At 49.9% G+C, this 12,741-nt stretch overlaps 1 protein-coding gene across 1 annotated transcript in view; it reads right to left on the reverse strand.

Moving 5' to 3' along the window:
• LOC135994166 (ral guanine nucleotide dissociation stimulator-like 1) overlaps positions 1 to 7,575 on the reverse strand; it is a 30,290-nt gene extending 22,715 nt beyond the window's left edge. The window contains 1 exon segment of the mRNA XM_065644501.1: positions 7,434 to 7,575. Within this exon segment, the coding sequence (XP_065500573.1) occupies positions 7,434 to 7,575 (142 nt within the window).
• Between the last annotated feature and the right edge of the window lie 5,166 nt (positions 7,576 to 12,741).

Genomic DNA, 12,741 nt, shown 5'->3' on the forward strand with positions numbered 1-12,741 from the left:
GATGGTGTTGCCACAAGGATTTAAGAACAGCCTGACAATATTTGGAAATCAACTTGCTAAAGATCTTGAATCTTGAGAAGCCCCGTCTGATGAAGGACAGATGCTACAATACGTGGATAATATTTTGATCACTACCAGAATAAAGGAGATGTGCATAACCTGGACCTCACAGAACAGAAACACCTACAATGGAATAAAGAAGCTACACAAGCCTTTGAAGACCTTGGTAAGGCTTTGATGTCAGCCCCTGCTTTAGGACTCCCAGATGTGAATAAACCATTTTTTCTATTCTCTCACGAGGAGCAGGGAATAGCCTTGGGTATACTGGCACAGAATCTTCGCCTGTACCGACGAGAAGTGGCCTGGATGCCTACGGGCAGTTGCAGCGGTGGTACTGAACATACAGGAGGCCCGGAAATTTACCATGGGTCAGAAAATGACTGTGCTAGTATCCCACACGGTGTCTACAGTTTTGGAAGCAAAAGGGGGACATTGGTTTTCCCCACAAAGATTTCTTAAATATCAGGCTATAATGGTGGAACAGAATGAGGTAGAAATCATCGTCACTAACATTGTCAACCCAGCTTCTTTCCTCAGTGGTAACATCGGAGAACCAGTTCATCACGATTGCCTGGAGACCATTGAAGCAACATACTCCAGCTGACCCGATCTAAAGGACAATTCTATGGAAAACACTGAGGACTGCTTTACGGACTGAAGCAGCTATATCCTGAGCAGTGAAAGGCATGCTGGTTATGCTATAACGACTAGCCACGAAGTGATGGAATCTGGACCTCTGCCTAGAAGTACTTCCGCACAAAAGGCAGAAATAATCACCCTTGCTTGTGATCTGGAACTAGCTCAAGGTAAAACTGTGAACTTTTATATAGACTCTAAGTATGCTTTTAGGGCTCAAGGTAAAATTGTGAACTTTTATATGGACTCTAAGTATGCTTTTAGGGTTGTACATGCGCACGGAGCAATTTGGAAAGAAAGACGACTCTTGAACTCTCAAGGCAAACATATCAAACATGCAAACGAGATACTGAAATCATCAGAAGCAGCAACTTCCTAAGAAGGTGGCAATCATGCATATCAAGGCACACCAGAAAGTGAGCTCAGAATTGGAAAAAGCAAACGAGTTGGTGGACAGAGAGGCAAAATTGGCGGCTAAGCAAAAGGTAAAAATAGAAAGTGCCCTAGTCCCCGATGGGCAGGTCTCTTTGGAAGGTAAGCCAGAGTATACTAAGGAAGACCGGAAACTTCTTATAGATTTAGAAGGATCATATGATAAGGAAGGGTGGGCTCACACCCCACAAGGAAAACTTATTGTTCTCTCCTATTTAGTTTGGTCTTTAGTAAGGGAAGAGCACAGAAAGGGACATTGGGGAGCAGAAGCACTATATAAACATTTGATCAGAAAATAATAGCTAGAAATTTGTATACTACCATAAGACACAGCAATGTGATCTTTGCCTCCGGACTAATCCCAAGAATGCACCCAAGCCAGAAATAGGTCAAATTGGGAAAGGAAAAGGACCTGGGCAACAATGGCAAATTGATTTTTCGGAACTCTCAAGAAAAGGGGGGTACCGATATTTGTTGGTACTGATTGATACTTTTTCAGGTTGGCCAGAAGCATTCCCAACCAGAACAGCAGGAGGTAACTAGAACATTAGCACAAGAAATAATACGAAGATTTGGAGTTCCAGCTGTCATATTCTCTGATAGAGGGCCATATTTTATTTCAAAAGTTATACAGCAAGTCAGTCATCACTTGGAAATAGACTGGCAGCTACATACCCCTTACTGTCCTCAATCCAGTGGCCAGGTAGAAAAATGAATCATCTAATTAAACAACAAATTGTAAAACTGAGGCAGGAGGTGAACTTAGCTTGGCCTCAATCTTCGCCTTTGGCCCTCTTGCGTATACGAACAAGGCCAAGAGCAAAGGAAGGGTTAGGTCCTTTTGAAATCCTGTATGGGAGACCCTATAATGTATAGAAGTGGATGTCTACACAAATAGGGGATGAAGTTATGACTTCTTACGTGGTGACATTGGGTAAACAACTTAACAAAATTGGGAAATGTGTTTGGAACTCGGAGCAGAAGTTTGGATGGGCCAATACATAACATCCAGCTGGGAGATTATGTGTATGTGAAGTCTCTTGCAGAAAAGACTTTGGAACCACAATAGGAAGGTCCATTTCAAGTCCTCCTGACATCTTTCACTGCTATCAAGATTAAAGAACAGAATGCCTGGATCCATCATTCTGAAGTGAAGAAAGCCTGCAAAGCACCATGCAGGGTAACCCAGGTGCAACCTGGAAAATTGTATTTCTTACGGTCATAGCCTTAGCACGTGGGTGGGATGAAAATCGGCACAGGCAAAATCTGAATAAAACCATGGGGGGACACTTTAAATTGGTGCTTTGGAATCAAACCAATCAGAGTATATATGTTACATTGCCCACTTCTGCAGGAGAGAGTTTTAAGTTTGTGGTGATTAACCAAAATATTTCTGAAATTCTATCAAAGAAATTAGGTTACATCCACCTTGACATGTTTTGGTCCTTCTGGACCTTCTGGGTGACCTTTTGGTCCTTTTGGTCCTTCTGGTCCTTATGGGTGACCGGCTCAGGTGGCACTTAGTACGTCGGCAAGAAGAAACCCAAAAGAAGAGACAAATGCTACAACTGCAGTGAGCGGGGTCACCACGCCAAAGAATGCAAGCTCCCGACACAGCCCAAAAGATGCCGTTTCTGCCGGAGCACTAGCCATATGATCGCCAGCTGCCCCAAAAGAGCTTAGCAGCATGGCAGGCAAACACTGGGAGCCTGACTTTTGCATTAACATTAAAATCTGTTTGTTCTTTGAAGGATAGAGATGGGTTTTCTCAGGTAGAAGTACCCTTCTTACCTGTAGTCAGAGAAAACATAGATAAAGAATCATCATATTAGTAAAAGAATTTACTAACCTCTTAGAAAAGGGGGGGCTGATACAAGGAATTAACTAGTTAACACTTGACTAATCAATACTTAAAGAACTAACACTTAAGGAGCTAATGCTTAGGGAGCAAACCCTTAACCCACAACGCTTAGAACCCTTAACCCACATCACAATTGCCTAGCTTTGCTTAGCCTTGTGTAAGAGAAACAAAAGTTTATTGATGACTTTACAGGCCTTGCAGGGGAACAAAATCTTGGATGCATCCTTGGTGCATCCTTGGGTGGATTAGATAACCAAAACTTGGACACAGGGCAGGAGATACGCCAGTTCTAACCAACTCAGCAGTCTGAGTCCCAGCCAACTCATCACACCAGGCCAGAGGTGAACGTGTACAGAGAAGATGACCCCGATCCACGATCACTGCGCAGGCGCAACCAGGAGGGGCCAAAGGTGGAGACTATGGAAATGATTTCCCGGAACTCATTATAATAAGAACCGCCTTCTCGGGGAGAGGTTATGAATATGTATAGGTGTTCCTAGAACTTTCATGAATATGTAACAGTTTATGGTATTTAACTAAGCTCACAGCTACTGGAAATTTGCACACGTCTTTGGTGAAAATTATTTCCCCGTGTGTCCAGCGCCGAAATAAACATACCTGCTTTACAGTCTCACAGGTTGTAAGGTCATTTACCGTGCATCAATCTTATGTTGTTTAAGGATGTTCTTAGGCATTTCACCATGTTTCAGATGTCAGACCAGGGTCAATCGACATGCTGCCCAAAGTACTCTTGCTCTGAACCAGCTCGTAAGAGGCAGCATGTTTGCATTCGTTAGACCTTTCTCTTGGAGTACATGCTGGGAGATGCAGACAAGTGTCTGCAGGGGAAATTGGTGATTTGTGCATTAGAGCCTTTGTTCCAGCCCCGTGAAAACATCTAATGCCAGCAAACCCTGCACAAGCTTGGAAAACACTGGCACAATCTGGGAACACAGGCACAACCTGGAAACACAGGAACAACCTGGGAACACAGGAACAACCTGGAAACACAGGCGTGAGCTGGAAACACAGGAACAACCTGGGAACACAGGCAGCAGGAGCCCGAGACACGAGCGTGGAGAACTGCCCAGAGCAGGAGGAGGGGGCTCAGTGCCCATAGGCTTCTGCTGGTGGCCAGAGGGCAGGGGTGGCCATCGGACAGGGCAGCACTCACAGACCAAGGGAAGAGCAAAGTCTGGGTCCAAGCTCAAGACATTTGAGAACATCCGCTGCCTCAGGCACCTCTGGGGTAGAGACATCTCACCTGAGGTTGAAGTGCCTGTGGCTTCCACATTTCAATTTTAAACTCCAGAGCTTAAAAGGAAATACTTAAACATGTTTATATATAATATATATTTAAGACCTGGAGGAATTCAGATGATCAGGGAAAAAGAAGAATTACAAATTGGAAAAGGATTCCTGAAAGTTTCCTTTGCAAAGAAAGGGCAGAGACCACTCAAGCCTGGATGAAGGGGGAAACTGTTCAGAGCCCAGACCAGCACATCCAGATGCTGAAGGCTGTTTCCCTTCCCTGCAGCAGCTGAGCTGTGTGGAAAAGCCTGTTCCAAACAGCTAAGGAAAGAAGGGCACAAGGACTCTGCCTTGGGCAAAGCAGCTCTGTTCCACTCCCCTCCACTGGCCTGGCGCTCAGCCCAGGCTGCTCTGCTCAGCCGCGTGTTTGCTCTGATGTGAAGGAGAAATTCCAATTGTAACCACTCGGCAGTGGTAATTTGTGACCAGGGAAGCTCTGCTTCTCTGCCTTTTTGCAACAGCAACTGAAGCTCCTCAGCTCTCCTCATGGAGGATGAGAAGGGGCCAAGCAGGCTGGAAGCAGGAATGGCAGAGCCAGAGGGGCTCCATGTCAGGGAGGGAGGTTTCTTTGGCTGGCAAGGGGAGAAGCTCAGCAGTTCTCCTTGTCCTGTAGCTGTGGTGCAATGTCGGGGAGCTAACGACACCTTTGGCCAGCAGAGCTGGCACTGGAGCATGGACTCTACACCAGGCTGAGGCACCCCATGCTGCTGCCCAGCAGATCAGCGTTGGTGCCGGTCTCTGAAGAACAGCCACAAGCAGCTTAAAGCTTCTTGTGGGTAAGAATCAGAGACCAAGTCAACAAAGGAAACCATGTGGATGGTGTCTACGACAGGCCCCCTGATCAAGGGGAGACTATCGATGAAGCCTCTTAGTCCAGCTGCAGGAGGCATTGTGGTTGCAGGCTCTTGTCCTGTGGGGACTTCAACCATCCTGCCACCTGCTGGAAAAGTAGCATGGTGAGCTGTAGGCAATCCAGGAGCATCCTGGAGTGCATGGAGGATAAGTTCTCAAGCCAGGGAATAGCCCCAGGAGATGAAAGATTGGACATGAGCTGGCAATGCGTGCTTGCAGCCCAGAAGGCCTGTTTTATCTTGGGCTGCACCTTGGGCTATGAGGCCACAGAGCTGTGCTGTGTCACGTCCTGATGTGCAGCACTGTGCCGTGGCACCGCTCCAGTAGTGCTGGCAATGGCGGCAGCAGCAGTGGTGGCAGTGCCAGCAGCAGCAGTGGTGGCAGTGGCTGAAACATTGGCGGCAGCAGCAGCAGTGCTATAGTCCAGGCACAGGGGGCCGTAACCCCCACTCTACTCTTTTTCCTCCTCCTGGTGGCCCTGCAAGTCCAGGACGTCGGGGCTGCTCCGTGGCAAGGACGGGGATTAGGTAGGGGGCAGCAAGGCTCAGCACCCAGGCCTGGCAGCAGCTGGGGGTGACAGTGGGGCTGGGCTGTGGTGGGGCAGGGCTGGGAGAACATGGGCCGGGCTGGGCCAGGTGAGCCGTGGCAGCTCCGTGGGCAGTGGGAGGCAGATGCCCCGCAGAGAGGTCCAGGGGGCTGCAGCTGCTGTGGGGGCATTTTCCAGCTGAAAGGTGGGGCCGGGAGCAACGCTGCCAGGAGACAAACTGTCCCTAGAGCTGTCCCTGTGCCACCCTGCCCTGGGGCAGCCTTCCCCCAGCCTGCATGTTGGGGCTGGAGCGGCACCGCAGGCCAGGCAAGAGCCTGTGGGAGCACTTCATCCCCAGGCTGGTCACAGCCATGCTCGGGGCTGTGGCTCTGACGCTTCCCAGCTGGATCCTGCCTTTCAGCCCCGGGGATGTCTGTCCTTGGGAGATGTCTGCTTAGGAAAACAGGAGCACTCCTGCTCTTGCCCTGCAGTGCTCTCCTTGGGGCAACCCAGGTCCTCATGGGACACAGCCTGGGGAACAGAGGGGGCAGCGCTGGTGCAGCCTCTCACTGCCAGCGGGTTCTTCTCCATGAGATGTGGGAATGATCATTTTTTTCCTCCAGTGCTTTCGTGTGGGCTTCTTTTGTGCACAGTAGAGATCTCCAAGTCAGATATCCCTGAGGGGTCATATGATTGTCCTTGAAGGGTGTTGCACATGGCCTGGAAACAGTATTTTGAGAGCTGCCAGGTGCCAGCAAACAGGTCACCCCAGCTCCTCTGCAGCTTTGGGAATCTCCACCCACGTCTGGGTGCCCTGTCATTACCTGACACCCCCTCCAGTCACTGCAGGTCACTGAGAAAGAAGTAGATGACAAGATCTAATGGAAATGTGCTTGATTACAGCTGTGCCTGGAGCAAAGGGCCACCCAACTTCCCAGCCAGATCTCATCTGGGAGCCTCAGAGCAATCCCCCAGGTCTGTCACTTGAATCAGTGAGCCTTCAGGTTTAAATATCCTGTTCATATGAAATTTAATTTAATATTTTCTTGGTCTATGCTCGGACATGCAGAAGAGCAGGGAGGGAATGGGTGAGGCCCAGTGACGTGCTCCGGGGCACTCTGCCTTGCAAAGCTCTTTCCCAGCCTCTCTGACCCTGCGCTGCTTCCAGTGCCTGCTGCAAAGCCAGTGGGTATGAGGGAAAGAATGATTTGGGGAGGACAGGACACTTTTTATAGCCGTCACGTGTTTTGCAACACGGTTTTTTGTGGGTCCCTGACAAGACGATCACAGAGGTGGTGGCTGGGGTTCTGTGATGGAAATGCTTTTGTTCTGGTATTGAAGCCCAAATCGCCTCTAACAGTCTTAGAGCAGTGAATCTGGAAGTGTTGGTTTGCCTCAGCAAGCAAAGCCTCTGCTCCCCAGCGGAGCTCTGTGACCGCTGTGTCACTTGTCAATACCGTCACAGAGTTCAAGGGCAGTGTAAATACCGGGTGCTTTGGAAAGCTCCCCCGCTCTCTGCTGACGTTTCAAATCTGTCTCATGTGCACCCTGAAAATACGCATTGAGGCAGGAAAGCAGACCTCAGGAAGGTCTGGCCCTGCAGGCTGGACATCCCCAGCCCTGGATCAGCCAGGTGATGCAATAGCACAGCCTCCCGATGTCATAGTGCATTTCCATGACGGTCTCAGGCTGTCCCCAGGGTCCCCTGGCCGCTGACACCACAACCTCTCTTGCCAGATCTCTGGCTGCCCTCACTGCTCGCCACGCTCTGTGCCGCAGAGACGAAGCAGATGCAGACATTGTCGTCCTCATCCCTTTCGACGGCCACGGCTGAGACAGGTGGAGTCCTGAGACTCCTCCTTCCCTGCCCTAGTTCAGCATCAGGGATGAGCTCCATTGTGCCTGAGGGGATTTGCATCCCCAGGCCGTGAACAAATCCACTGATGAGGAATCCACAACTGCTCTGGGCAACCTGTTCCAGGGTCTTGCCAACCTCATAGTAAAAAATGTTCTTTTATCGAGAACATTGGTATTCTCTGGTGAGACAGGACTCTCACGGTACAGGAACAAGATGTCACCAGTGGGTGATTGAGATGGCTTAGAGAACCCCTGTCAAAGATATTAGCGAAAGTGCTTTTAATATGATGTTGTAAAAGTGCAACTTAACCAAGTTCGATGGCAAGTTCACTCTATTACTGTATGGCACAATCATTTGAACAGTGATTGAAAACTCCTAAGGCACAGATCAAAGTAGCAGGACACTCTTCTGCTCTTTCCTCAGGCTTTATCAGCATCTCGCAGCATGGACGGAGCCCGGGTGGGGACTTGGAGACCTCATGGCCCATGGGGCCCCATCGTGGCCCAGTTCACCAGCCCTGGACCCAAATACTCAGTCCAAGGAACAACAGGTAAAACAAGGATCAGAGTGGTATGTTGAGCTCACTCGTGGTAAAATCAGCTACAAACCTGTTTCCCTTTTTCCCCCTTCTCAGAGAAGCCCCCTGCTCCTAAAACCTTCCCACGCAAACCCAGTACATGTGAGGTTTGTTTGTTTGTTGTTTAATTTTTATTTCTCTATGATTATCACTGGAGCCAGACTGTCAGGCGGTCCAGTTTCTCTTTAAGATTATTTAGCAATGCAGTTGCAGAAGCATTTATGCTTAGAGATTTACTGTTTGTTACTACAAGGCACAGTACAGCTCACCTTTACTACTCTTGGAGGAAAAAGGATGGGAATTTTGTGAGCTCGGCAGCTCAGTCTCCTGCAGCTTCAAAGGAGCTTTGAAATGGGGTTGCCTGCAGGTCGCCTTTCATGTGCTGTTCTTCATAGGTTACCTGAACCACAACCTCCCAAAGCCCCCACTTACCCCTGTCAAGGGGCAGAACCTCCTGCAGAAGGCAGCTGCTCGCCAGGTCCTTGATATTGTGTGGAGCCTCCATGGCCAGGAATGGGGAGTACGTGGCTCCAGCCTCTCCCATGGGTGGACTTCCCGAGATAAACTTCGAGATCATGCTTGGACCAAGTGAGTAACATTTCTCCAACTGTTTGTTCAGATAAGACTAGGATATTTTCACATTTCCCTGCAATAGTGGCACAAAAGTTAGATGGGTGCAAAAGAGAGATGGGTACAAAAGGCTCAGCTCACCCCTTCAATGAGCTGTAGATGTTTTCCAGCAGCTGGCACTTCTGCAGCGGTTAAGGAGAGAAGCTCTTGTTGAAATTGCCTCCTTGGCTTGAGAAAAATGGCCACATCTTCACTGCTTTTGTGCTGTTGTCCTCTGCCCTAGGCGATTACTGCCCTGAGAAGTCCAACAGACACGTCCTTAAGTGCCCTCCTGGGCAGTCCATGTCCTTCCGGCACAGGGGCATCAAAACCGACCTCCCTCCAGGTAAGTGACTGCGGGGAGACGCCTACCCTTGCGTAGCATGTGAGGCACGGACTCTCGATAAGGTGCAGGGAGAGACATTTGTTACAAATTCAGACTTGTATTTATACTTGATAGGATGCTTGCTCAAGCATTGCTGATTTGCTAAGTTAGGCATTACATAAGCGATATATTTTGTGTTCCTACCAAAGTTGCTACCAGAAAAGCATTTTTTGATGTTACAAGTTACCCCCTGTCCTTGATGTATCAGTCCTGTATCAATCCCTCTGGCCTTAATGTATCAGTCAGTACAGTCCTTGCTTCTTGTTTTTCCACCAACGCTTCTTCCCCCGCCATTGACTCTTGTGGTTTCTCACAGGCTCGATGTCAGAATACCACCACACCCTTGCAGCTCAAGCATCCTCTACTGACAATCTGCTGCTCAGCTTGTTAACCAGGGCCAGTTCAAAGCCTCCACTGCAGGACACAGCTGTTTCCTGACAAGCTTCCTTCATGTGCAGTAGAAGCCAGTGGGGAGTGCTCCTGGTTGGCTGCAGCTGCCTTGGCAGGTGCTTGTGCTCATCTCTCAGCCCCAAGGTCTGATCTGTGCCTTTCCCCCACCCAAGCTGTGCTGCTGGCTCTGAGGACATAGGGGTACAGCGGGCGGATGGTTTTACCAGAGCTGTGGAGTTCCAGTGAACCCCTCGGGGATTTTTTCTTCCTGGTTCTTGCAGTTCCAGCACAAACTCATCTCATCCCACAGAAGCACTGACAGCTCAGTTTCGGAGCTGCCAACAGTGCCCCAGCGTGGCAGAAGGTGGAAGGATTGGGAAAGGGGGCAGACATCCTTCCTGCTCCTCTGAGCAGATGTCACGGAGGCACCTCAAAGTCAGTTTTAGGTGAACAACAAGTTCAAACCAGACTTTATTCTGGCCGGAAAAGTGTAGCAAATATACCGACTAGAAACAGGGTTTATACAATTAGTTAGCACTGCAACAACATAAAATACAGGTTCAGATATCAGTTGAGGGGATTATTGTGGTACAACAACATAAGAATAACGAGGATGCACAACATGCATGCATTCAGTCACAAGAAACAAAACCAGAGGCCTCTGAGTCCAGGGAACCCACAAGAAATAATCACTCGCCTGGGTTAGGCGAGGGCTCACACTTGCCTGGTTAGACAAGGACTCATTCAAGGATCTATCCAGTAAATAACCACTCACCAAACGAGGAGCTGAGGCGCTCTCAATCCCGGGAAGTCTCCTTAGACGGCGTCCCAGTCTAAGGAAAGGGCTCCAATTCACAGACCCGCACCTCCGAGAAGACGACTCAAAGGGGTCTTCTGTGGGAACCCCGTTTTATAGTCTGGTCAGATGGGGTAGGGGAGGATGTGACTGACAGCACCTTGGTACTGCTCTGGTGTGTATGTGGGGACAGGCACAGTGGGGCATGAAAGGTGCTAAAGAGCCATCAACTGCCTCAGTGAAGGCTCCAGATCTCAGGGGGACGTGCAGCTGCCACAGCAGCCTTTGCAGGGTGCCTGTCTCTGCCGCAGAGGTTTCTTCTCTTCCCATTCCTCTTGCAGGTCCAAGCACCTACATGTTGTCCAGGGTGCTGGGCCCCAGCACGGTGCACACAGCTGCCAGCCCGTGCGATTCCATGAGGTGGAAGAGTCAGCAGAATCACTATAGTGCCAATCTCGCCATGGTGAGCTCTGCTTCTCCGCCTTTTTGTAACGTCAGCTGAAGCTGCTCTGCTCTCCTCATGGCAGAAGAGCTGCAAAGCCTGCAGGATCCTTTCTTTGCACATCCTTGGCTGCAATAGGAGCAGAACCCAAGAGTGCACGTGCCCGCTGGCAGGGCCACAGGATTCTCCTGCCATTCCAGCAGGACAGGGGAGGCTCTGCCTCCACCGCTGTCCCTTGTTTTCTAACAGTTTCAGTTTTGCTGATGTAGCGCTCATCAGCTCTCATGGGAATCTCCCTCCTGCTCTGAGATAAGCCTCATCTCTGCTCCTAGTCCTTGCGGGTTGAATTCACTTTGCTTGATTGTCACTGTGGAGAGCTGGCAGTGGAGATGAAGGTGGAGGAGAAGAATCCTCAGAGCAATTCCTGAAACATATTTCTGGCAGAAAAACAGATGCCTTCTTTCAGGCATCTGCTCTGAGCTACTTAGGATCAGGATTTCACATCCAGTGGCCACAAAAACACACAAAGAGAAAAATGGCTGCCCACACCTCCACCAACTTGCAATAGAAGGGCCATGGCGTTTCCAAATCCTTTACATTCCTGCAGAATTTAAAAGCCTTGGGGAATACCCAGTGATGATCACAAACCCCCGGTGCTCTGCTGCCGTACACATGAACTCCCATCGTGCTCGAGATTGGTCCCTTGGCAACCTGGCAGTGTGAAGAGCCGGCGAGAACTGATGGGAACGGCTCCAGGGGATCTCCTCTAGGAGGTCACAGCTGCTGCAAGGCTGAGCTGTTGCAATGAAAAGTTGAAATCTGCCATCACAGATTCATAGAATCATTTTGGTTGGAAGAGACCCTCAAGATCATCAATTCCAACCATAACCTAACTCTGGCACTAACCCATATCCCTAAGAGCCTCATCTGTATGTCTGTTAAACCCCTCCAGAGATGGTGACTCCCTCACTTCCCTGGGCAGCCTCTTCCAATGCCCGACAACCCTTTTTGTGAATAATTTTTTTCCTAATATCCAATCTAAACCTCCCCTGGTGCAACTTGAGGCCTTTTCCTCTTGTCCTATCACTTGCTACCGGGGAGAAGAGACCAATGCCCTCCATGCTCCAGCCTCCTTTCAGGCAGTTCAGAGATCAGAAGGTCTCCCCTCAGCCTCCTGTTCTCCAGGCTGAACAGCCCCAGGTCCCTCAGCCGCTCCCATCACACTTATGCTCCAGAGTCTTCATCAGCTCCATTGCCCTTCTCTGAGCTCACTCCAGCACCTCAAGGTCTTTTCTATAGTGAGGGGCCCAAAACTGACCCCAGGACTCAAGGTGTGGCCTCACCGGTGCCAGTACAGGGGACGATCACTGCCCTGGTCCTGCTGCCCACACTATTCCTGATACAAGCCAGGATGCTGGTGGCCTTTTTTCCACCTGGACACACCCTGGCTCATATTCAGCTGCTGTCAATCAACACCCCCAGGTCCTTTTCTGCTGGGCAGCTTTCCAGCTGCTCTTCCCCGAGCCTGTAGCGCTGCCTGGGGTTGTTGTGACCCAAGTGCAGGACCCTGCGATTGGCCTTGTTGAACCTCAGACAACTGGCCTCAGCCCAACCATCCAGCCAGTCCAGATCCCTTTTTAGAGCCTTCCTACCGTCCAGCAGATCAACACTCACACCCAGCATGGTGTCATCTGCAAACATACTGAGGGTGCACTCAATCCCCTCATCCAGATCATTGATAAAGAGATTAAACAGAACTGGCCCCAATATTGAGCCCTGGGGACACCACTCGCGACCGGCCACCAACTGGATTTGGCTCCGTTCACCACAACTCTTTGGGCCCGGCCCTCCAACCAGTTTTTTATCTATTGCAGATACACCCATCCAGGCCATGCGCTGCAGCTTTTCCAGGAGATGCTGTGGGATACGGTGTCAAAGGCTTTACTGAAGTCTAAGTACATAGCATCCTCAGCCTCTCCCTCATCAAGTAAGCAGGTCACTTTGTC

This window comes from Caloenas nicobarica, chromosome 14, assembly GCF_036013445.1.
Source record: "Caloenas nicobarica isolate bCalNic1 chromosome 14, bCalNic1.hap1, whole genome shotgun sequence".
In the NCBI taxonomy this organism is placed as follows: domain Eukaryota; kingdom Metazoa; phylum Chordata; class Aves; order Columbiformes; family Columbidae; genus Caloenas; species Caloenas nicobarica.